The sequence below is a fragment of the Cotesia glomerata genome, linkage group LG10, assembly GCF_020080835.1.
Source record: "Cotesia glomerata isolate CgM1 linkage group LG10, MPM_Cglom_v2.3, whole genome shotgun sequence".
Lineage (NCBI taxonomy): Eukaryota > Metazoa > Arthropoda > Insecta > Hymenoptera > Braconidae > Cotesia > Cotesia glomerata.
Window position 1 is genome coordinate 4,438,341 of NC_058167.1, and position 24,263 is coordinate 4,462,603.

The following is a 24,263-nucleotide window of genomic DNA, read 5'->3' on the forward strand; positions in this document are numbered from 1 at the left end:
TACTTACTTTCCCGAAAAATTGGTTCGACTGTTACTTCCAGTGGTATAAAACAAAACATTAACTTTTTTCGCGAACAAAATAAGCTGCAAAGGGTATATTTTTGTGGTTTCTATTTCAGAATGTTTAGTCCTCCAAAGCAATACCAATATTAATAGAGCTTTACAGTAATATATATAAATTATTTGATAAAAATACACGGTGTCTCAGCGACCCTAGTGTAATTTCATTATTTATTTCAAAAACACGGGTGAGGTGAGCTTTTTTATTATTATTTTCGTAATCTACGGATTTTTTTACATAAAATGGAACAATAAAATTTCACTAGCAAGTTACCTTCTACAACGGGTAAGAGTAAAGTCAGTGGACTATTTTGGGTATCCAATGAGAAATATTATTTTTTCTAAACAAGCAAAATGCGAGATATAACTTAGGGCCTTTATTTTTAATTTAAAAGTTATAGTAAGGGAGTATCGTGTAACTTAAATGAATCTATCTTATGAACTTTGGAAAGCGCCCAACTTTAGAGAGAACTGACTGTAACAAATTTAAAAATTTAAAATGCTTGCTGAATGATATTTCGTTATAATTTTTTACATTAGGCTGATCTTACTGCTTTATTTATGCCTCGCCAACCACAAATGTCTTCAACTGAAGCACAACAGCTAATGAACGAATGGAGTGATGATTTAGAGGTTATGGAAGCCTTCGTTCTAGAAAAACGGAAATTTGTCCGTTTACCAGAAGAAGAACTTGGGCATTTTTTTACTGAGGATTGTTATGTATTTTTATGTCGATACTGGATGGTAATATTTATTTTTTTACACTTATTAGTCTTAATTCTTAAGTAAAAAAAAAATTTGTAAAAATAAAGTACTAGCGTCGACCGACAGCAGGGTTGTCAGTCGCCTCGCACTCTTTTCCAGGTCATCCAAAATTAATTATTTTGACAAATAGAGAATTTAGGAGGTGCTCTAGACCTCCCAAGCAACACCGCAGCTGCTACCTAAGCTGGGTTAGTGCATGTTTGGACGCCAGTTATTTTTTCTTTCCCGGGAAATAACAAACCCGTTGCATTCAGGGCCAATCTGCAGGTATCCGTGGGGAAAAATGAAATTCGTGTTAGCGTAAAGAGAGAGAAAAGTAAATACACAGAATGGGGTTCCGTTTTGCTAAACTCCTCCGCTTGGGAGCAGCACAAAAGCAAGTTTCGTCGAGCGCAATTTTTCGAATACATTTTAAAAGTAACCATTAAAAAGATAAAATAAATTTGTTTAAAAGTTATTTAGGAAAAAAAAATTTTTTTCAAATATATAATTAATTAAATTATATTTCTCATGGATATCATAAATGTTGGATCATAACAAAGGTACAGTATTTGTGTCAGTTACATCTGTGTTTTGGAGTAGCTACTAGGGTCACATTCAATACCTGAAAATATTTAAATAATATAAAAAAATGGGTAAATGTTGTGTTCCTTTTTGTAAAGGAAAAGCAGCTTTCACTTTTTCCAATCATGAAAAACGTCGGCATTATTGGCTGTTGACGCATCAACCAGACTTATTTCCATATCTGTTAAACTATCATAAGTATTATTATTATTATTATTTTTATTTATTGATAAAGTCTAAGCCCCTTGCGGCCATCCAAGTTACAAGTAATGCACTTTTCATGTAATATACGTACAGAAATAATAACAATGAACATTTCAATAACAAAATAAACAATAAATTCACAAAAAATGATTAACATTCTTAATACCATAATGTGATAGACAATATAAATAATTTCAATACTAAATAAATAATAAATATATTAAATCAATATATTTATGTAAGTAAACGGTGAATTATCTAAAAGAGACAAACACAATGATGATGAATTAAAATCATTAGAATCTTCTTCAAAACAAACTTTTCGGATTTTTTGTGGACGCTTAATGTACTCGATTTCCAATTCCAACATTAGTGTGGGTACAGCATTGGGTTTCAAAGTTTTTCTGCAAAGCTTTTCGAGCTCAAAAGTCTGATAGAAGTTTCATAGAACACTATTTTTGGAATTTTCAAATCTCAATAAATTTTGAATAAATCAACCGATTTTTACGTGGCTGGCGGCATTCGACGCAGTTTTTATAGCCTCATGAAAAATTTTCAAGTTAAAATTGATAGAACTAGGAATTTCGGAGTAGTTCCGAAAAACCACTCATCAGTTTTCTTTCGTTCACGATATCTCTTAAACGAATCAACCGATTTTGACCGGATTGGTGGCGATCGATGTGGTTTTTTAATGTTAATAGCAGATTAGTATTTGGAATTGATCAATAAAACCTTTTAAAAGTAATTCCAAAAAAACCACATTTTAAAAAAATTTTTTTCGTGATTTTTTTTGGGATTTCTTAAAACCGCGATGAAATTTGTCAAATCGTTCAAAAGTTATAAACGATTAACATACTCACACACACACACACACACACACCCATGATTCGTCTAGAGGTTGGAGATGTTGAAACTGGAGGGTGGAGATGTTGAAACTGGAGAGTGGAGACGTTGAAACTGGAGAGTGGAGACGTTGAAACTGGAGGCTCCCTCGACGTTGAGTGCACGAAACACTAAGTTGATTGTCAACTTTAATGCTCGGGTTGGTGAGTGATGGAGTCTAATTCGATATTAACTCTGTTGTTTTTAATTTTTATTTTCGAAATCGATGCTTGATTTCGGTGGAAATAAGTAGATGTTGATTAGAAATTGAAATTTGGTTGATTGGAATCTTATTCAAGACAAAAGAGTTCCCGAAATTGAATTTTTACTGTGTACTGTACTACACTCGTTGAGAGCTTCCTCGTAGTTTAAAAGTTCTTGACGCACTGACTGTGGCAGTCCGATGCTTGCCTTTTTATAATACTGCTAAGGGATGGACTTGATGGTAGTGTGTTCCTCAGGTGACATACTTTAGACTGGTGTAGGGGTACCACTCCTGCGAATTCTAAGAATTCCGTAGTTGTGTTCGTCTTGTTCGTGGAAGACCTTTAACGCAATAGGTCTGTTGGACATTCGCATCGTTAATGTTTGCACTCTTCTTTTTCATGGAGTCCTGATCCCACGCATGCAAATACGTGATGACATGTCGCACCCTTAACCTTAGCGTGAAGCTCCCTCTTTTGTTTTCTGTTCTCCTGTTCTCGTCAGTCACTCAAATGTCGTTTCGACCTGTGTTCATTTCTTTTCCGGCACTCCTTTAATCGATATCAAGTCGTCTTCTTCTTTTACTTTCTTAAATTCTGATCCTTCTATTCCAATTGTCTTGCAGTAGGAATATTTTTAATTACTTATTAAATTGACCAAAATTTCCACCCGTAACAGCCCCCCCCCTTCCCCTCAGTACCGTTACGGAATTAATGAATGGCCCCTCAGTACAGAAAATCGTCCTCATAGCTAGTGCTATTACAAATAATTATTAAAATTTTTTAATAATTATTAACGGTAAAGCCGTTTAAAAGTTATTCCGAAAAATGTCGGATTTATGGTAAAAAAAACACTTGTTCCCAAATATTTCGTCGAGGATATCTCTTGAGCCAATAAACCGATTTCTACGTTCTTGGCGGCGATCCATGCGGTTTTTTGAGCTCTAAAAATTATTCTATTTCATTAAAAACGATCCGATCAGAAATTTCGAAGTAATGTAAAAAAAATACTTTTTTCGGTTTTCTTTCGTTCACGATATTTCTCAAACGAATCAACCTATTTTGAACGGATTAGCGAAGATCGACGTGGTTTTTCAATGTTAACGGCAGATTAGTTCTTGGAGTTGATCGATCATGCCGTTTAAAAGTTATTCTGAAAAACCAATTTTTGGAAAAATTGTTTTCTTAGCTTTTTTGAGATTTTTCAAAATTTCTCAAAATCCATTGGTCCACACACACACACACACACACACACACACACACACACACACACACACACACACATACAGACATAGTGACAACATCGCAGGGGTAGTCAGGGAAGCTTCCTATGACCTTAAAACGTGGAGATCTGATAAAAACTCAATATTTCAAAACGGGGTAAAAGCAATAACTTCCTGATTTTCGAAAATCTTCGATGTTCTTAGTTGGAAGTTGAAAATTTTTGCAACGCTTTATTTTCAAGAATAAAATGTCTCATGAGAATTTCTGATATTCATTGTGTAAAATATTTTTTTTTGTTCTTAGTATAAAGATATATACTAAAAGTAGCTTTAAAAACAAGTCAAATTTGAAAAATTATTTTTTTCACTTGTTACTTTTATTTCTATCTACGGCACTGTTAACTTTAAACAAGTGTTTATGATTTTACCGCGGGAGAACAATGAAGTAAGCTCTGATTACAATTATTTCAATCTAAGACGCTTTGTTCTCTACATCAAACTATTTATACCTTTTGGACTACGCACCTCAGAAAATCCATACAGGGGTATTTTTGTAGGAAATTTGATTTCCTACAAATTGTTCTCTGACAATTTTTTTATAACTTCAACTGTTTTGTTGATGAGAATGAAAATATAACAATTTTTGAGAAAATAGGGGTTTCGATGCTGACACCGATGAGACATGTTCAAATACAAAATAATGTTAGAGAGCACTTTCGGAAAGTCACTGATATACTACAAATTCTGATTTATTGCAATGGAATATCATGAAATCAGACGTAGTTACATTAATTTTAATTAAAAAAATCATAATTTACATATTATTTCAATGGAAAATATAAATCGGTTGGAAGGAACCACTCAAAATTAAAATTTAGGGCTCAAATTTTCAGGGAATTTTTTTTTCGATAAAAAGAACAAAATTTTCCTGTATCAGCGAAAAGAAAAAAAAATTTTGTTTTAAATGAAGCACCCTAATATATATATATATATATATTAGGGTGTGTCAATTTTATGTGGTGTCTGTCCCTAATTTTTCATTTCCCATTTAAATAACATAGGGAAAAAAATTCTTTTTTTTGTTTATTTTTCTAGCTCGGCATACGCACCTCATATGAATAAGTCCATACCATATTCTTGTAGAGAATTCAACGCTCTACAAAAAAGATCTCTTACACTTTTATCATAAAGACAGCCGTTCTGAAGTTATTTAGACGTAAACTTCTAAATGTATAAAATTTTGATTATTCAAGAATTAAATTGATACAAATTTATTTATTACTGTCTTAAAAATTATTTTCATATGTAAAATTGGTTCTGATGCGCTAACATTTTCATAAAGCTAAAAAAAAAATTACTCATGTATCAAATTTTTTTCTTCTTTATTTCATTTACTGTAAGAAAATTATTATTATGATTATTATTAATGATATATATTATTATTAATGATGATTCGTTAATTCATTCAAGAATTATTGCACTTCGAAAGTTCAAAAAATAATGTTCTATGAAACTTTTATCAGACTTTTGACTTGAAAAGCTCAAAAACCTCATAAGTGCAATTTTAAGCGCTTAGCTATAGAATTAGCGGAAGTTACAGGGATGGCCTTTAGGGTCAACCATTTTCCAGATTTTTTTTTTGATAAATGAACGTTATGAGACTTGCACTTTTCTGATTTTCCAAACTTATCTTTTCTCTCCGTGTAGAGTAATAAATTGATAATTCCGTGAAACTTTTCAAAAATTTAATTCATTCAACTCGGATCATGATTTTCTTACAGTAAATGAAATTTTTATTCAGAAAATAAGTAGGGAGGTTGTGTAAGAGACACTGGGTGGCCGGGAAGGAATTTTCATTTCAATTAACAATACTTAAAATAATTCTTGATTGAAGAACTAGTAGGAACGATAATTAAGAGGCACTGGGCAGCTATGAATAAATTTTTATTTCTATTTAGAATGATTAAAGTAATTTTCATGTGAAAAATTAGTGGTAAGTGTCAAGTTGAGGCTCTGGGTGGTTTTCTGAATAGAAATTACTGTAATCATTCGAAATAATAATAAAAATTCATTAATAGCCGCCCAGGCCCTCTAACTGACCCTCGCTACTTATTTTTCAATCAAAAATTACTCTTATTACTCCGAATAAAAATAAAAATTAATTCATAGCTGCTCATTGCCTCTCACTGACCCCCACTACTTGTTTTTCATTTAAAAATTACTTTTATTATTCCAACTAGAAATAAAAATTCATTCCTACTTGCTCAGTGTCTCTTACACACCCTCGCTACTTATTTTCTGAATAAAAATTGCTCTAATCATTCGAAATAATAATAAAAATTCATGTATAGCTGCTCTGGGCCTCTAACTGACCCTCGCTACTTATGTTTTAATTAAAAATTACTTTAATTATGTGAAATGAAAATAAAAATTTATCCATAGCCGCTCGGGGCCTCTAACTGACCCTCGGTACTTATTTTTCAATTGAAAATTACGCTGATTATTCGAAATAAAAATCAAAATTCATCCATAGTCGCTCTGTGCCTCTAACTGACCCTCGCTAATTATTTTTTAATTAAAAATTACTTTTACTATTCCGAATAAAAACTAAAATTAATTCATAGTTGCTCATTGCCTCTCACTGACCCTCACTACTTGTTTTTCATTTAAAAATTACTTTAATTATTCCAAATAAAAATAAAAATTCATTCATAGCCACCCAGGGGCTAGTACTTACCCTCGCTACTTGTTTTTCAATTAAAAATTATTTGAATGATTCGAAATAATAATAACAATTCATTCATAGCCGCCTAGTGCCTCTAACTGAATCTCGCTACTTATTTTTCAATTAAAAATTATTCCAACTATTCCCAATAAAAATAAAAATTCATTCATAACCGCCAAGTGCCTCTTACTCGACCTAGTTACTCGATTTTCAATCAAAAATTACTTTAAATATTTGAAATAAAAATAAAAATTCATTCATAGCCTCCCAATGCTTTTAACTGACCCTCGCTACTTATTTTTCAATTGAAAATTATTCTTATTTTTCCGAATAAAAATAAAAATTTATTCATAGCCACCCAGTACCTCTTACTCACCCTTGCTACTTATTTTTCATTTATAAATTACTTCAATTATTCTAGATCAAAATAAAAATTTATCCCAAGCCGCCCAGTGTCTCTTACACACCCTTGCTACTTATTTTTTAATTAATAATTATTTTAATCATTCGAAATACTAATAAAAATTCATCCATAGCTGCTCAGGGCCTCACACTGACCCTCGCTACTTAATATTAAATTAAAAATTACTGTTATTATTCGAAATAAAAATAAAAATTCATTCATAGCTGCCCAGTGCCTCTTACTGACCCTCGCTACTTATTTTTTATTTAAAAGTTACTTTAATTATTCTAATTAAAAATCAAAATTTTGTCATGGCTGCCCAAGGCCTCTAACTGACCCTCGCTACCTATTTTTCAATTAACGATTACTTTAATTACTTCAAATAAAAAAAAAAAATTCGAATTTAATTCGCGTACAGAAACCCCAAAAAGCGACACCTCAGACGTGATCGTGTCTTCAATAAACAATCTCCAGGCCACAATACAAGGCATGTTTGAGAATTTACAAAAAGCTCTCTCCCCACCGCCATCTTCTGCGCCTTGTGGACGCTGTGGACGTTTCGAACACACAGCTGATAAATGTTGCGCGAAGACCACTGACGAGATTCGGGCTAGAGCTGGTCTACCACCACTACCACCGTTACCGAGGAACACGGATCCAAAAAACGAGTAGGTGCCCTGGTGTATCCCTCTACAGCAGCCAGGGCCAAAACCGTTGCAGAAGAGCCAAACAGTACTGCTGAAACAGCCAGTCATACACACGTTTCGTCTATATCTCCAGCTAATATTTCTGTAGAGCCAATTAATGACAACTGTAAAGCTAGTACTTCTCAAACATCTGATTTTATACCAGACTCGCCACATTTAAATATCTCAGACTCGGAATACGAAGATTATGATGATTTTGATTACGAATCAGACTCGGAATCGGAACTTCCCATTGATTTACCGGAATTAAAAATTAAATCAGACGATGATGAAACACCTGACTGTCTCATGCAAATACACGGTCTCAATAATCAAAATCGAACATATTTATCGCATACGCAGGCACTAACGCTCGTAAGCCGCATGATTACCGATATTATCATAGGACCCTTTCATATTGAAGCTATGTTAGACAGCGGAAGTGAACGAAGTTACATTTTGGAAACCGCGTACAATCGAATCCAAGGCAATGAACTTCAGGAATTAAGCCCAGACCCCACTAGTACCATAGGAGTAACGCTAGCCGACTCTGTTTCAACATACACCCGCGGAGGCGTGCCATTTAAAGTAGAACTTGATGGAAAAACCATTTTAACCTGGTTAAGTGTATTACATGGACTATCCACCCCAGTTATTCTCGGTCTAGATTTTTGGCAGTCAGCAGACGTACATGTAGAATCAAAAATAGCCACTTGGTATTTAGGCGGCAATTCCATAAAACATCAATTTCGTTCCCGCACAAATAAAAGTAAACCGTTATCATTAAACGCTTTATCTTCATCCGAACGATCAGAATTAAGTAATCTCCTCGCGGCAGAATTTAATAAAAATAAATCCACCAAGTTAGGAGTTACTGACTTAGTACAACATCGCATCGAAGTAACTGACGAAACTCCAGTACGCTGTAAACCATACCGACGTAGTCAGCCAGTAATGAAAGCATTACACGAAAAAGTTGACCAATTACTCAAAAAAGGGTATATTCGGCCCTCGAATAGTAGCTGGGCTTGTTCACCAGTTATGGTCGCGAAAAAAAATAATACCTAGCGTATGTGTATTGACTATCGTCCTTTAAATAAAAAGACCAAACAATCAGCGTATCCGTTACCGATCATGCACCGAATTTTATCCAGCCTTCGAGGCGCAAAAATTATTTCTACTATTGATCTCAGCGATGCTTTTCATCAAGTATTAGTTGAAGAAAATAGTCGACACTATACAGCATTTTGTGTCGATGGCCGAGGCCAATTTGAATGGATTCGTATGCTATTTGGACTCGTTAACGTTCCTAGCACTTACCAAGCCCTCACGGATCTAGTCCTTCGGATCGTAATACAAATTATTTGGAAAAAGGCTCGAAAATATTTACCCAGCGCTCAAGAAAAAATTTTTGCATATTTAGACGACTGGATTATTATCAGTAATACTTTAGAGGAACATATAACGTATTTACAAGCCGTTTTTGAAGCTTTTAGAATCGCAGGTCTTAAAATGAATGAAGAAAAAAGTCAGTTCGGACGCTCCGAAGTTAAATTTCTAGGCTTTATAATTAACGAAGAAGGCATGAGTCCGGACCCATCGAGACTTGAACCGATAGCCGAATATCCGCGACCTACAAACCGCAAGGAACTACGTAGATTTAACGGTCTTGTCAACTGGTATCACAAACACCTTAAAAATATCGCACAAGTTCAAGGTCCTTTAAATAAATTGACAAGCACCCGTGTAGATTGGAAATGGACTGACATAGAAGAAAAAGCCTTCGTCGAGACCAAGAAATCTCTATTACAAGCAGCTACATTAGCTTTGCCTGAGCCAGATCGCCCTTATCGCTTGTACACCGACGCGAGTAATACCGGATTAGGCGCGATTTTGACTCAATATGACTTTAAAGAAGATCGAGAAAATTTTATCATGTGTCTGAGCAGACCTCTGGATAAAGCGGAAATTAATTATACTACGACAGAGAAAGAATGCCTTGCGGTAGTTTGGGCCTTACGGAAATTACGTGGATACGTAGAAGGTCTTCCAGTTACAGTCTATACGGATCATTCCGCGTTAAAATGGCTTTATAACTTAAAAGATCCAGCCGGCCGTTTAGCTGGGTGGGCTATTGATTTATCTGCGTACAAACTTGACATTATTCACTACAGAGGAACCCAAAATAAAGCTCCAGACGCCCTATCACGTCTGTATGAAGATCCTATATTAACAGAACTCTCTTCGATCAAAGTTTCCAACATTACTGTGTAACGTCCACGTTATCAGAAATATAAATATCTAATTTGTCCCCGGCTCGAAATTTGCTCGCCGGAGTCCAGGGTCATAAACGGGGATCACATTATCAATAACAAAATATAAACAAAACACTTCATTTTAAATAAATCAAAAAAAAAGGAAACCTCTTTATTGGCCTGATCATATTAATAAACGATATAAACAATATAAGCAAATTAAACAATATAAACAATACATTAGAACACTCTTTTCACACATGTTGGCGGTTCAAAATCATTAACGCTGTTCAAACTCAAAAAAAGAAAGAAAAAAAATCGCGTTCTCCAGTTCGCGGCGCTAGTGGGTCAATTTCCTACTCGGGATTCCCCCGGAGAAATGAGAGGATAGTCTCCAACTCCCTTCTCCCGCGGTGCTACCACCCAGGTCCCCGAAGTCGAGGTTCGGAGACCTGGGTGGACTAAATCTTGTTCGGAACTTAGAATAATTTGCCCAATCTTTTAATTTCTTTTACAAGTAATTCGCTCGGCTTCGTAATAATTTCTCACACGCTTAATTTCTTAATTTAATCATACCTTCGGTAACAATAATATAAAATTATTAACTAAATAAATACAATAATTAAATAATAATCGCCGCACTAATAACAATAATTATTTCTATTAATTTTTAAGTAATTAATAAAAAATAAACTAAAATACTCAAATACAAAAAGTAAAATCTGGGTCATAACTGACTCTGAAATTTCCTGGTATAATGAAAAAGTTCGAGTAGTTAGAAAATTCCCATATAAATATCCCGAATGGAAGTACAAAGATGAAAGATTATTGTCGTGAAATTAGCTGATTTAAATGACAATGGCCTTGGCACACATTATTTAAATGATCTCAAAATTCCACGTCGATCTAAAAGACAAATTTCATTACAGAAAGACAACACTGAGAGTACTTCAATGTCGTCAATCATCAGCAGTGAATCGAAAGTTAGTTCGCATTCGAGTTTAGAATCTTTGATTCTTGACCCGTCGATCGAAACTCTAACTTCCGATAACACTACTCCATCTCATAATATCGACATTGTATCATCATCATCACCTGAACCGTCGTCTGTAACCCCATCACCATCACCGACCATCTTCAGGCCCAGCCTGACTCCAGAGGAAGCTATCCAGCTCAACTTCGGCCGAATTCCTAGGCCACTCGCCATTCAGCCCGGCACAGTTACCACCACAGCTACTCCAGCAGTAGTTACCTCAACCCCGGTGACCAGCAATTTAGTTACAGCTTCAGTCATTGATGCTGGTCAACAAACAGTCGCTTCAGCATTTGGAAGCCGGCTCAATTCACTAGCCCAGCCAACAGCCAGGTCTACCAACCAACGACCTTCCTGGGTCAACGATATACTCGAGGGTATCGAGCATATCCGCGTGCAGCTGCAAAGAAACACACGCGACATCCAGACACTACAACGCGGCGTCACAAATTTAGCTGAGACATCCAATCAACAGCGTTTGAATCTCCGTGACGTAGCTGAGGAAGTCGTTGCCGTCAATCATCGGCTTGAAACTATGGAACCCAACATCCAAAAGCTCGGTGAGAGTATTAAAATTACTATGCAGCCGGAAAGAGCCTTATCTTTCCAGATCCCCGAAGAACAGACCACCAAGACCGTCCACAATATTGGAGTCACGTCAAGCAACAAAGCTGTGGTCTCAATTTTAGCTAACCAGCCAGCAACAGCGTGCGGACCAAACGCTGGCTTGAAGACTCACCCATCGACTTCAAAACCGATTTCAGCAGGTACTCAGTACCCTCCATCAACACTACTGGCTCGTCGAGAGACTCGAGGTGAGCTCACCCAGGAGCAGTCGGACCTTCTCCACGCAACAGGAGCCATCAGAAAAAATTTACCAACCAAGCCGATAATGGTAACGTACGCTCACTCGTTACCGTACTCCCAGACGATACCAGCACCTGAGTATGGTGCACCAATATCACCAGAGGCTGCATACCAGCAGTTTTTAGTAGACACAGAGACAGCGACTTCATCATCAGCTACTACAGACGTCAACCAGGTAGCCGTACACAACGGTATCCGTTTCATGAACTATCAGACGTTCTGCAAAGCTATTCGCAGCACTTGCGCTGCTGTCCGACCAAGGATTCTTCACAGTAAACTTCAAGAGTCCTGGACCCAGACAGTGACTACTCAGGCTCAGTCACTGTTCTTTTCATCTGGATGTCAGAACTGTCGGCAACGCAACCACAAAATTGCTGAATGTCGTTTACCGTGGAGGCCAGATATGTGTCACGTTTGCTACCAAGACCAAGTCACAACGGAAACGTGTTTCCGTCCTCACGAAAAAGAGATGAGAGACCACTTCCGTGGACGCTGTCCAGGATGCGGAATCGCCATTCAATTCTTCGACCCCATGTGCCGGGCTTGTAACAAGCGCTGGCCAAAGTACAAGGATTGGATCAGCACTGAATATACCCAAGAGGATATGAAGCGTTCCCACGAGGCTCATCTTCGCGCCACGAAGAAATAAACCCTCCCTTACGGTTCAGGAAGCTCCATCTCATTCTCATTAATTTTTTTATCATTATTATTTTCTTTCTTTCTTTCTCATTATTATTTTCAAAAAAAAAAAACAAAAATCATTACTGCTAATATTTCAAGTATATTATATTATAATATCAAAAAAATGTGTTCACTACTTTAAAATAAAAATTGAAATAATCATTCCTATTAATATTTATGTAATCATAATATCATCCATACCATCTAATAATTTATCTGTCAGTTTAATTTGTTTTATTTACAGCGGCAGACCAGTCAAAAAAATCAAGCAACAATTTAAAATTAAGCAACAATTACAATAATTTTATTTTTTTAGCACAACTCAAATAGATCGAAGTCTAGACCGAGGTTTCGACCATTTGCTCAAGGGAATTCTCTATTCAAATTAATTATTAACTTTACAGGTGAATACTCACCAATCTTACTACTAAAAATTTTATTTATTATTTCAGAATTTTTTTTTTTAGGTGATGACTCACCAACCCATCCACACACCCAATTTCCAGGTGACTACTCACCAATCTACTCATCTATCTCCTCATTCACTACTATAGGTGATTACTCACCAACACAAATCATTCCACTATAGGTGACTACTCACCAACACACACTACTATTAGGTGACTACTCACCAAACCATACTACTATCAGGTGACTACTCACCAAACCTTTCATCAACTTTTCTTCCTACTATCATCCTACTCCTATCATCCTACTATCCCCATACCCGGTGACGACTCACCAACTCTTGCAAAGAGCTAGCTCGGTTCAAAAATTGACGGGGTAGTCTTGGCTTGGCAGGGGGGATTGAGACACTACAAAATGTCCCGATGTTACCAGCCTAGCGAACTATCACCCGAAATTTTCGTTACCGACACTAGCTAAATTAATGTGCAGCCCCGTGACGTCACAAGACGACACGAGGAGGGAAAAATCAGCTACGAACCTAAAAACTTGAGCGGTGATCGCTACTTCGATCTATCCCCCGGTGTTAACCACCACGCAAAATATTTCTTAGTCATTTTACTATTATTACCACTATTACTGCTATTCGGTGATTACCCACCAGAAATCTCATTAAGTTCTAAAAGTTCATTAATTAATTTAATATTCTGTATTATTTTCTATCAAAATTATTATTTTTCGCATCAGGTGATTACTCACCACGCTCACTAGTATTATTACTAAATTAGTTATAATCTTAAATACAAGTGTTCTGTTTCATAAATATTTCGTTACCGAAATATTATAAGTCTTGTTTAAAGTGTTGATTTGGTGAAATAAAGTTAAGTTTCTTTTATAATCTTTGTCGCCAATTACGATTTATTACTGAGAACACCAACATTAATTTAATACGTCTACGACCATCCAAAAGGGTCCAATCGAGGAAGCAGAACAATCGTCGCCGTTAATAATATTGTAAGTAAATAAAATAAATTAACTGGCACACGAGGAAATTTCTGTTAGACCTCCAAGGTAAAATCATAATATATAAAATTATAGACAACATCCATCTAGGAAGCGGGAAATTCCCGGGCAGAGATCCTAAATCAAATCAGAAGTTTATTCGATTATTCCCTTCCCCGCGAGGTTTAATGGATTGAAAAAATTTAGTGTTTCAACACATACACACACACACACACACACACACACACACACACACACACACACACACACACACACACACACACACACGGGGCAGAAGAGATACTGCTACCGGGCGCGTCTCCCCGAGCGGATGGGAGAACGCTCGCTGTCCTTGGATGACACAATCTCTTAGTTGATGAGGTACAGCGGGTAGGAGCCAAGCAAAATAACCAAACAAAATACGCTCCCGTGGACAAAACTCCCCTTTAATGGGTTGGTCGCACTAACTGACCTAACAAGACGATCGTTCTCTGCTGTGACCCACTGGGAGTGACCGGAACCTGTATCGTATTTTCCGACGATGCAGGCCACGGCTGATGTGAGCTTGCTCTACCGAGGTGTAAGTTGCAGCAGTGGATCAGGAGCCAGCCACTTCGGGCCTTGATCAGGAAGTACGCAGTGAGTGCTAGAGATCGGAATCTTCACCGCTCCGAGCGAGTCTAGTCCGCCCGTGTATTCCGGGACTGGCTAAGTGTCGGCTAGGCCTCAGGGAACTGGGGTAGGAGTACTATCTCCGAGGGTACACCCGTTCCTAGTTATGGCAACCCGCTCCACTCCGTACGATGCGCTGGTAAATTAAAAAGTATGAGTAATGCACAGGAAACAAACAAGAGTGAAAACGGGCCTCATGCCCAGCAAGACGCACTGCTACTTAGTGCAAAGAAGAAGAGGACAGATGCGCTGGCACATCTGGAGAAGCTAGTCAGTGGACTGCAGGACTTTCTCCAAACCAAGCAAAATGTCCACAAGGAGATCAAGTCGAAGTCGACGAACATCTGCAGTGCCCTGAGAAGGTTCAAAAAACTGGACCAAGAATGGCAGGAGATCCAACAACAACACGGTAATATCGTGATGGAGACGAGTGTGACAGCGGTTTCACCAGCAAAAGCCGACACGTTTGTCGAGGAGATGGACACAGGTGGCGAGGGTGACGTCGAGTCAGTTGTCGAAGACGGAGAGGAAACTGGAACTGATATCAGGCCCGGGAAAAGGAAAGAACGAAATTCCCCAGACTCAATGACCAGCCGTACTAAGAAGAAGAAGGACCTTAAACCAAGTCCCCCGAAAAACGCGGTAACACAGAACGGCGGAAAAAAGGAGGTGAATGAATGGCAAAAAGTTCAGTCAAGGAAGTCCAAGAGAGAGCAAGCAGTAGAAAAGCTCCAGAAGCAACCGCCGAAGGAGTCCAGGCCAGAGCCTAATCGGAAAGAACCGCGCAAACGGATCAGGCCGGACGCACTGATCATCCGCCCCGCAGAGACAGCAAAGTATGCTGAAATTCTGAAGCGAATAAAGCAGGACGTCCCTGACGAACAGGTCCGTACTACAGTGGATAAGATCCAAAGAACTAGGACCGGGAGCTTGCTGATTACGTTTTCGAGGAAGAGCGCTGACCGAGGCCAAGCCTTACAGAAGACCATCGCGGACATCCTCCAAGAAGACGCGAAGGTAATCTGCAAAGGGCCACAGGAAGACGTCGAAATCCGAGATCTTGACGGCACCACAACCAAGGAGGATATTCAGGCTGCCTTGCAAACGGAAATCAGAGAAACCTGCGAGATACCACTAGGGACAATTAAGATTCATAAGGCCTACAGAGGTACTCAGACAGCTGTTGTGACACTACCAGCAGCTGCAGCGCGGAAGATATTGACAGGAAGCGGTAAAGTCCGGATCGGCTGGGCCAACTGCCGAATCAGAGCTACGAGGAGACCAATCCAATGTTTCAAGTGCTGGCACTTTGGACATCTTGGATCCCAGTGCAAGAGCAATGTGGATCGGTCTAAGCTATGTATTAGGTGCGGACAAGAGGGACACAAGATTGCTGAATGCAAAAACCCAGCGAAATGTGTATTATGCGCGGATCAAAGTGCGGAGAACTCGGCTCATCATGCCGGCGCATCCAGGTGCCCACTATTTAAAGAGGCACTCCAGAAGATAACAAACAAACAGACATGAAGATATTGCAGCTAAACCTAAACCATTGCGAAGCTGCACATGATCTGCTGATGCAAACAGCAAGAGAACTAGAGTTAGACTTAGTAATGATAGCAGAGCCATACAGATACCTGAATACCCAGCCTTGGGAATCTGACAGCACCACCAAGGCTATCATCTGGTCTTGTGGTAAGCATCCCTTCCAGAGTGTAGTTAACAATGATAATGCCGGCTTTGTAGCAGCAACAGTTAACGGCATCCGTTTCTACAGCTGTTATGCACCACCTAGCCTATCCATTGTTGAATTCACTGAATTCTTGGACAAACTGACCGAGGACGCCAAGCAGCATTATCCGGTCGCGATTGCCGGTGACTTCAACTCCTGGGCAGTAGACTGGGGCAGCAAGCAGACAAATGCGCGAGGAAAAGCACTCCTAGAAGCTTTCTCTACACTAGATGTAGTCCAGCTCAACAGTGGTGATACGCCAACCTATAGTAAAGGAGAAGCAAGCTCTATCGTAGATCTCACTTTCGTCAGCAGCAGCCTCATCAGTGGGAAATACGACTGGAAGGTGATGGATATCTACACAGCCAGTGACCACAAGGCAATTCTCTGGGAAATATCACATGACCGGAATACAAGAAGACCAATCAAGTCATTCAATACCATTGGATGGAAAGTGAAGCCTTTTGACACAAGCACATTGGTAATAGCCCTTAATAGTGAACCGATTACTACTGGATCCGCAGAAGAAATGACCAAGGACCTAATGAAAAGAGTTGTCCAGGCCTGTGACGCCAGTATGGTCCGGAAACACAGCATAAGCCAACGCCCGGCAGTGCACTGGTGGAACGACCACATCAGTGTTCTTCGGAAAGAGTGTCTAAAGAAAAGAAGAATATCCCAGCGTGGCTATCGACGACCTAACTCTGCGGAGCTGATCGCAGAGTACAAAAAGGCGCGTCGTGAACTGAATAAAGCCATCAAAGAGAGCAAAAGAAGATGCTGGAAAGAGCTTATATACGAGGTGGATAAAGACGTGTGGGGTAGGCCTTATAAGGTGGTTATGACCCACCTGAAAAAACAAAAAATGCCATCACCTACGTGTCCTCAACTTCTTCAGAAAATCGTCACTGCACTGTTCCCACAGCAACGCAACTTCGATTACCAGTTGGCGCCAGGCGAACTGGACGACATTCCACCTGTCACTGAAGAAGAACTACTGGAGGCCTGTAACCGTGTAGGGAATAATAAAGCGCCGGGATTGGACGGAATCCCTAATATAGCCTTGAAAACCATCATAAAGGCAGCTCCAACATTATTCCTCGACGCTTATAATGCATGCCTCAAGGAGGGGACTTTTCCTCGTAAGTGGAAACAGCAACGATTGGTACTGTTACCTAAAGGGAAGAAATCACCAGAAGAACCGTCATCTTACCGACCATTTTGCATGTTAGATACGGCGGGTAAGATATTTGAGCGCATAATTCACCAGATAATTGAAGCAGTAGTCGACCTACTCCTGGCAGACAATCAGTATGGATTCCGGAAAGGACGATCAACCCTGGACGCAATCAAACAGGTTGTTGATACGGCCAAGGAAGCAATCGCAAGAACCAGATGGAAAGGTGGAACGAAGAAGTATTGCCTGGTGGCGACACTAGACATCAGAAAAGCCTTCAACTCCGACAATTGGAAATGCATCGTGCAGGCCCTCCAAGAGAAGAATGTACCAGAATACCTGCTTAAGATCGTAGCAAGCTACTTTGAAAACAGGGTCCTGAAGTATGACTCGAAGAACGGTCCGAGGGAGTATGATATTACTGGAGGGGTACCACAAGGTTCAGTTCTAGGCCCGCTCCTGTGGAACATTATGTATGACGGTCTATTAAGACTAACTCTGCCAAGAAACGTCAAACTCGTAGCATATGCAGATGACGTAGCCGTAGTGATCGTTGCCAAACACCTTGACGAGATAAATCATATGTTCGATCTCACTTTTGAGCACGTTAACCGGTGGATGGACACAGTGAACCTGCAACTGGCGCAACACAAGACTGAGGCAGTACTTATTACCAGCAGAAAAGTGGTAGAGACCATTAAGCTGAAAGTCGGCGAACAAGAAATCACATCACAACCTTATATCCGATATTTGGGAGTGATGCTTGATGCCCGACTCAACTTCAAGCAGCAAGTGGAACATGTCAGTGCCAAAGCGTCAGTAGTGAGGGCTAGTCTCGCACGACTGATGCCGAACGTCGGAGGCCCAAAACAGAGCAGGAGGCTATTATTGTCATCAGTAGTCATATCGGTGCTCACTTACGGAATATCCATTTGGGCCGACGCATTAAAGACACAAGAATCATGGAGAAAGGCTGGACCAGTATATCGACTGAGTGCCCTACGAGTAGCTAGTGCCTTCCGCACTATATCAGAAGAAGCAGTGTGCGTCATTGCTGGAACCCTACCTCTTAGAGTTCTAGCAGAGGAAAGACGGGCCCTTTACCAACGAAAAAGTTCAACTGCACTGATCCCTGAAGAACTTAGAATTGAAGAACGGCAGAAGAGCATAGGCCGATGGCAACTACAATGGGATGCTGCAGAGAAGGGTAGGTGGACGCACCGTCTCATACCTCGGATCGACATTTGGCTTAACCGGAATCACGGTGAGGTCAATTACTATCTTACGCAGATGTTGTCGGGACATGGGTGTTTTCGAGAGTATCTACACCGCTTTAAGCACGATGACTCTTCGGAGTGCCCGTCCTGCCCAGGAGCTGCTGAAGACGCGGAGCACGTCTTCTTTGTATGTCCTCGTTTCGATCCACAGCGTGAAGAACTGGAGAGGATCCTGAACCAGAGAATGCAACCAGATTCACTAGTAGAAGCAATGTTGTCATCAGAAGCTGCCTGGAACGCTACCAACACGTTTGCAACAGAAGTCCTTAAAGACTTGCGTTCCACCGAAAGAAAAAGAGCAAATAGCAGAAGATAGAAGGAAAATAGTTAACACCTTAGCCACCAGAAGGAAGAGCAGTAGCTAGATCCTCCCTTCACGAAGTAATGCCTGACGGCGGTTTCCATGAGGGATTAGAGGAAAGAAGGAAAAGGGGTTTAGGGTTTAGTGGGTAGGGGCGTTAGTGTCGAGTTTTAGTATGACGCTGCGTCGAGTCGCCACATATCCAGGCCAAACAGCTATGCTTAGAATCCGTAAAAAGGATTTTTTTACACACACACACACACACACACACACACACACACACACACACACACACACACACACACACACACACACACACGCACACACACGCACGCACGCACGCACACACACACACACACACACACACACACACACACACACATACACACACACATACACACACACACACATACAAGCCTCATCGTAAAAAAAGTCAGGAAAGCTTCTTAGGGCTTCAAAAGGTCAAGATCTGTTGAAACCTCGATTTTTGCAAAACGGGGTAAAACCAATAACTTCCCGATTTTTCGAAAATCTTTGATTTTCTTAGGGGGAAGTTAAAAATCGAATTTTCCCGGAGAAATATTAAAATAGCGAGGTACCCCGAGGCGGGGGGTCCGAATACACCAAGAAATATTTATTACCAATAATAAGCAGACGTTACTATCAAATAATCATTTTTTTTTTAACTTTTCGCTAAGAAAATTAAAAATTTTTAAAAATCGGGAAGTTATTGGTTTCACCCCGTTTTTCGAAAATCGAGTTTTCAACTGATGTTGACGTTTTACGATCCTAGGAAGCCTCCCCGAATGTTTCCGCGATGATGTCCGTACGTCTGTTTATATGTGTGTGTGTGTACGGCCGTATGTAAACCTCTCATAACTTTTGACCAGCTTGACCGATTTCATCGCGGTTGGCACCATTCGAAAGGGCTTGACTAAACTTATATTTTCACCGATTCGAACCAGTAGATTTTGAGAGATCTTAAAAAGACTGCAAAAAAAATTTTTTTCAAATGTGGTTTTTTTGGAATAACTTTTAAACGGCTTGACCGATCTATTCCAAAAACTAATCAGCTCTTAACATAAAAAAAAACACGTCGATTGCCACCAGCCTGGTCGAAATCGGTTAATTCGTTCGTGAGATCGTTACGAGAAAATCCGAAAAAATCGTTTTTTGGGTATTACTTAGAAATTCTTTGTTCGATAGATTTAAACTTAGTATTTCTTTATGAGGCTTTATAAACTGCTTTAAATGCCACCAACTGCATGAAAATCGGTTCATTCATTCAAAAGTTATTGTGGTTTAAAAATTCGAAAAATAGTGTTTTATTCAACTTCTAGCAGATTTTTGAGCTCAGAGAGCTCAAAATGATACGAAAATGATATTGTTGAGCTCGAAGAGCTTAAAAACGTAATAAATGTAGGTTTGTGCGCTCAAGTATGAAATGAGCGGGAAGTTGCAGGGATCGCTTTTAGGATCAACCGTTTTCCTAATTTTTTTTTTTAGTAATTGTGTGAGAATATATATTTTTTAAGAATCTATGAAGCCCTACTATTTATCAATACTATTTCTCCTTTTTCTGCGGCTGTGGCCGACTTACAGTCTGTACCCGCATTTTCCTGTGCCCCGCCCCTTAGCACAGTGACCGAGTAAACCACAGAAACGTGGCCAAGGTACAGTCGGCACGGGAGCAAGCCTTGGAAATCGCAGAAAAATTGGGTAAAACCAATAACTTTCCGATTTTTGAAAATCTTCGATTTTCTAAGCGGGAAGTTAGAAAAACACATTTAAAAAAATTTTTTATCGCGGTTTTTTTTTTTGGGATTTATCAAAAGCTGCCGTTTCGAATCAGTCCAAACTGTAGGTAAAATATAAGTTCGCCTAAGCTCTTTTGAATGGCGCCAACACACACACACACACACACACACACTGTGATTAAAAAAAAAATTCTACTTAAACAGTTTAATGTAATTGAAATTTTTGATGAAATGTTTTGTTAATATTTGTAAATGAAAAAAAATATTGTTTAGCAACTCAAGGAGTGTTGTATTTATGTTTTGCATAAAATTTCAGGCAAAATTTCTTGATGAAACCAAATAGTTCTGTTGTAACATAAAAAAATCGGCAAAATTGATAGTGAATTTAACCTTTAGTCTTCAATAACTTCCGAACTAATTAGTTTAACGAAAACGTGTCTTGTAGACACGTTCAATTTCCCAAGAAAATACTCTACTACGATTTGTATTTACGGTTTTCAGTTGGTGAGTTACAAAAATCAAAAGAAACAAAAATTTTTCTATCCATGCTTGCCGTTGGATGGACGGTGTGGCTTAATGTATATAGAATAAGCGAAAGGAAATTTAGTATAGACTAAATTTACAAATATAAATAATGCTGTGAAGCGGGAAAGAATAGGAGTTACGGTAATTATTACATGAAGCGTTCCACATTCACATAACAGGATATTGGTAGGAAAGGATTGAGGAAGGAATGTGGAGAGGATCATCTTAATGTGAGTTTATAGAATATGCGAGAAAAAATTATTAGATAGCTCGGACTGGGATTCGAACCCAGAACCTTTCGAAGACATGTCGGCTACTCTACCATTTGAGCTATCCGGTCTATATTAAATTTCCTTTCGCTTATTCTATATACATTAAGCCACACCGTCCATCTTACGGCTAGCATTTTTACAAATATAAGTAATGCTGTGAAGCAGGAAAGAATAGGAGTTATGGTAATTATTACGTGAAGCGTTCCACATTCACGTAACAGAATATTGGTAGGAAAGGATTGAGAAAGGAATGTGGAGAGGATCATCTTAATGTGAGTTTATAGAATATGCGAGAAAAAATTATTAGATAGCTCGGACTGGGATTCGAACCCAGAACCTTCCGAAGACATGTCGGTTATTCTACCATTTGAGCTATCCGGTCTATACTAAATTTCCTTTCGTTTATTCTATATACATTAAGCCACACCGTCCATCTTACGGCAAGCATTTTATTCTTAAGGAACATCGAAAAGTGCAATGCGGAGCATGTCAATACTAAAATTAAGAGCTTATTTTCTTATAGGCTCACTTTTATGTTGAGACAATGCAAATTATCTCGCGCTTTCCAGCCTAAAACTAACTATCCGAAATTATCGTTACTGACACTGGTTAACAAAAATTACTATTCCCGTGACGTCACAGACGGCGTAAAAGAGGGGAAAATCCCAATAACCATGAAACCTGAGCATTGATCGGGACTTCGATCCTACGCTTGGTATCAGCTGCCGCGCTTATTTTACACACCACTATACCGCTATGCCATTAATTACTACTAATTTATTATTATCAGGTGATCACTAGTTCAATCATTTTAAAACAAAAATTGTTAGTTAAAATTTAAATTAAATGTTATAATAAATTATCCAAAAGTTGTAAAGTTATACGTTACCGAAAGTTTACATTATCATTGTAAAAGTAAAGTTTGTTATTACGGTTATCATTACGTTATCTAAAGTTGATAACATTATTTAGATTAAAATACTAAGTGATTTAGTGCATTTAATATAATTTAAGTCCTAGTTACCAACATTTTTCTACTGTGATCTTCATCAATCAAACACAAAAAAAATTGTAAGTAAATAAAGTCAATTTAAACTGGCAGTTTAAGAGTTTTCGCTGCCACAATAAAATCAATATTAAATAGATTAGCTAATATAAGACGAACAAATTGCATTTGCTCTCAAGGAGCGGTTCTTCTGAGAGCTGGTTCTAAACTTCATAAAGGCTAGAGCGACTGAAAATACGAACTGCCGGTTTCCAGTAACTCTAACAAAATTTGTTTGAAATTAAAAAAAAAATTTCTCTCAATGTCTAAACAAAACTTTTAAGCCTGTTACTGAGAGTAAAAAAAATGTAAGTTTTTTTTAACTATTCTAGTGTACATATAAAATATATATTTATTGACATTTATAAATAAATATGCTACCTATATGTTTGAAATATATATTTTTTCATACGGGTGAGCTCTGCGTCACTGTTTAGTCATGCTGTGAGCCATCACTTTCGATTCCTATCTATAGTATGATTTGCCGAGGGGGTTATCGTCTAGAATGTTCAATTCGTTTGAGTGGTTCGCATCAACGCTATTTTCCGAAACGGTAATTTGTTAGCCATTCTAATCTGATTGATGAAATCTACGTACCCTAGATTAATTACAACGGGTCGTGATTACTCTTGGAGCCCCAGGTTAGGTGCCGAATTCTAGATGCACTTCTCGTAAAAATTCGAGAGCAATTGAAATTTCTAATTTTTTCGGTGATTTTTGATAGGCTGTATTTTAGTGAAAAATGGTTATGGGAAAGATAAAAAATATTACTTTAAAACTGGAATATTCTTCTTAAATAAGTAGACTTTTTTCTATCAAGAAAACGGTTATTTGTATTAATTAATTCTTCACTTCAAATTGAAGACTTTAATTAAGTCAAATAAATATTGTGTCTTCATTGAAGTGTGATGTTTGAATTAATCAATAAACAATCATAGAGCAATAAATAAAAAGTTTGAATCAAGTATTAGAAGTACGTTAACTTACGATGAAGTTTTTTCAATTAAGATTAAGAATTCAAAAAAATCTTAAGATTAAAAAGTATAAAAGTTTTTTCTGCAAGGTGAAACTCGATAGCTTCTTAGGCTAGCTCAAGAGACTTTGGGACTTGAGTGAAAAATTAATTGTATACGTTATTAAAAACCTAGTAATATTCTAAACAATTCGATTGAATATGAATCCTTACAAATGTTATTTATTCGTAATATATAAACCATGCATTTCAATTTCAGCCACTTGAAATGGCCAACAATGACGATGGCAAACACGTGGAAGATGATTTTCAATGCATTGTTTACTTTTGGCAAGGACGGGACGCTGGAAATATGGGATGGCTGACATTTACTTTTAGGTACTCTTTAATTCTATTCATTCTAACGCAAGTTTCGTACGATGAAACAAACAAATTTTCAATTCAACATCTGATTTTTTGGAGTATTCAAAAATTCCAAGTACACATTTATATATTTTTTTTTCTTACAATTAAGAACAATGTTCTTTTGTTATCAGTTAAAAATATTTCCATTTAAAATTTTTATGACTCTAGA

General features: G+C 38.1%; 1 protein-coding gene across 2 annotated transcripts in view; it reads left to right on the forward strand.

The window, feature by feature from the left end:
• The window catches only part of LOC123273460 (protein flightless-1-like), an 80,588-nt gene that overhangs the window by 7,397 nt on the left and 48,928 nt on the right, over window positions 1-24,263 (forward strand). For both annotated transcript variants that reach the window (XM_044740867.1, XM_044740868.1), the window contains exons 2-3: window positions 601-804; window positions 23,949-24,067. In XM_044740867.1, coding sequence (XP_044596802.1) covers window positions 622-804; window positions 23,949-24,067 — 302 coding nt within the window. In that variant the 5' untranslated portion in view covers window positions 601-621. The remainder of the gene's footprint in view (window positions 1-600; window positions 805-23,948; window positions 24,068-24,263) is intronic.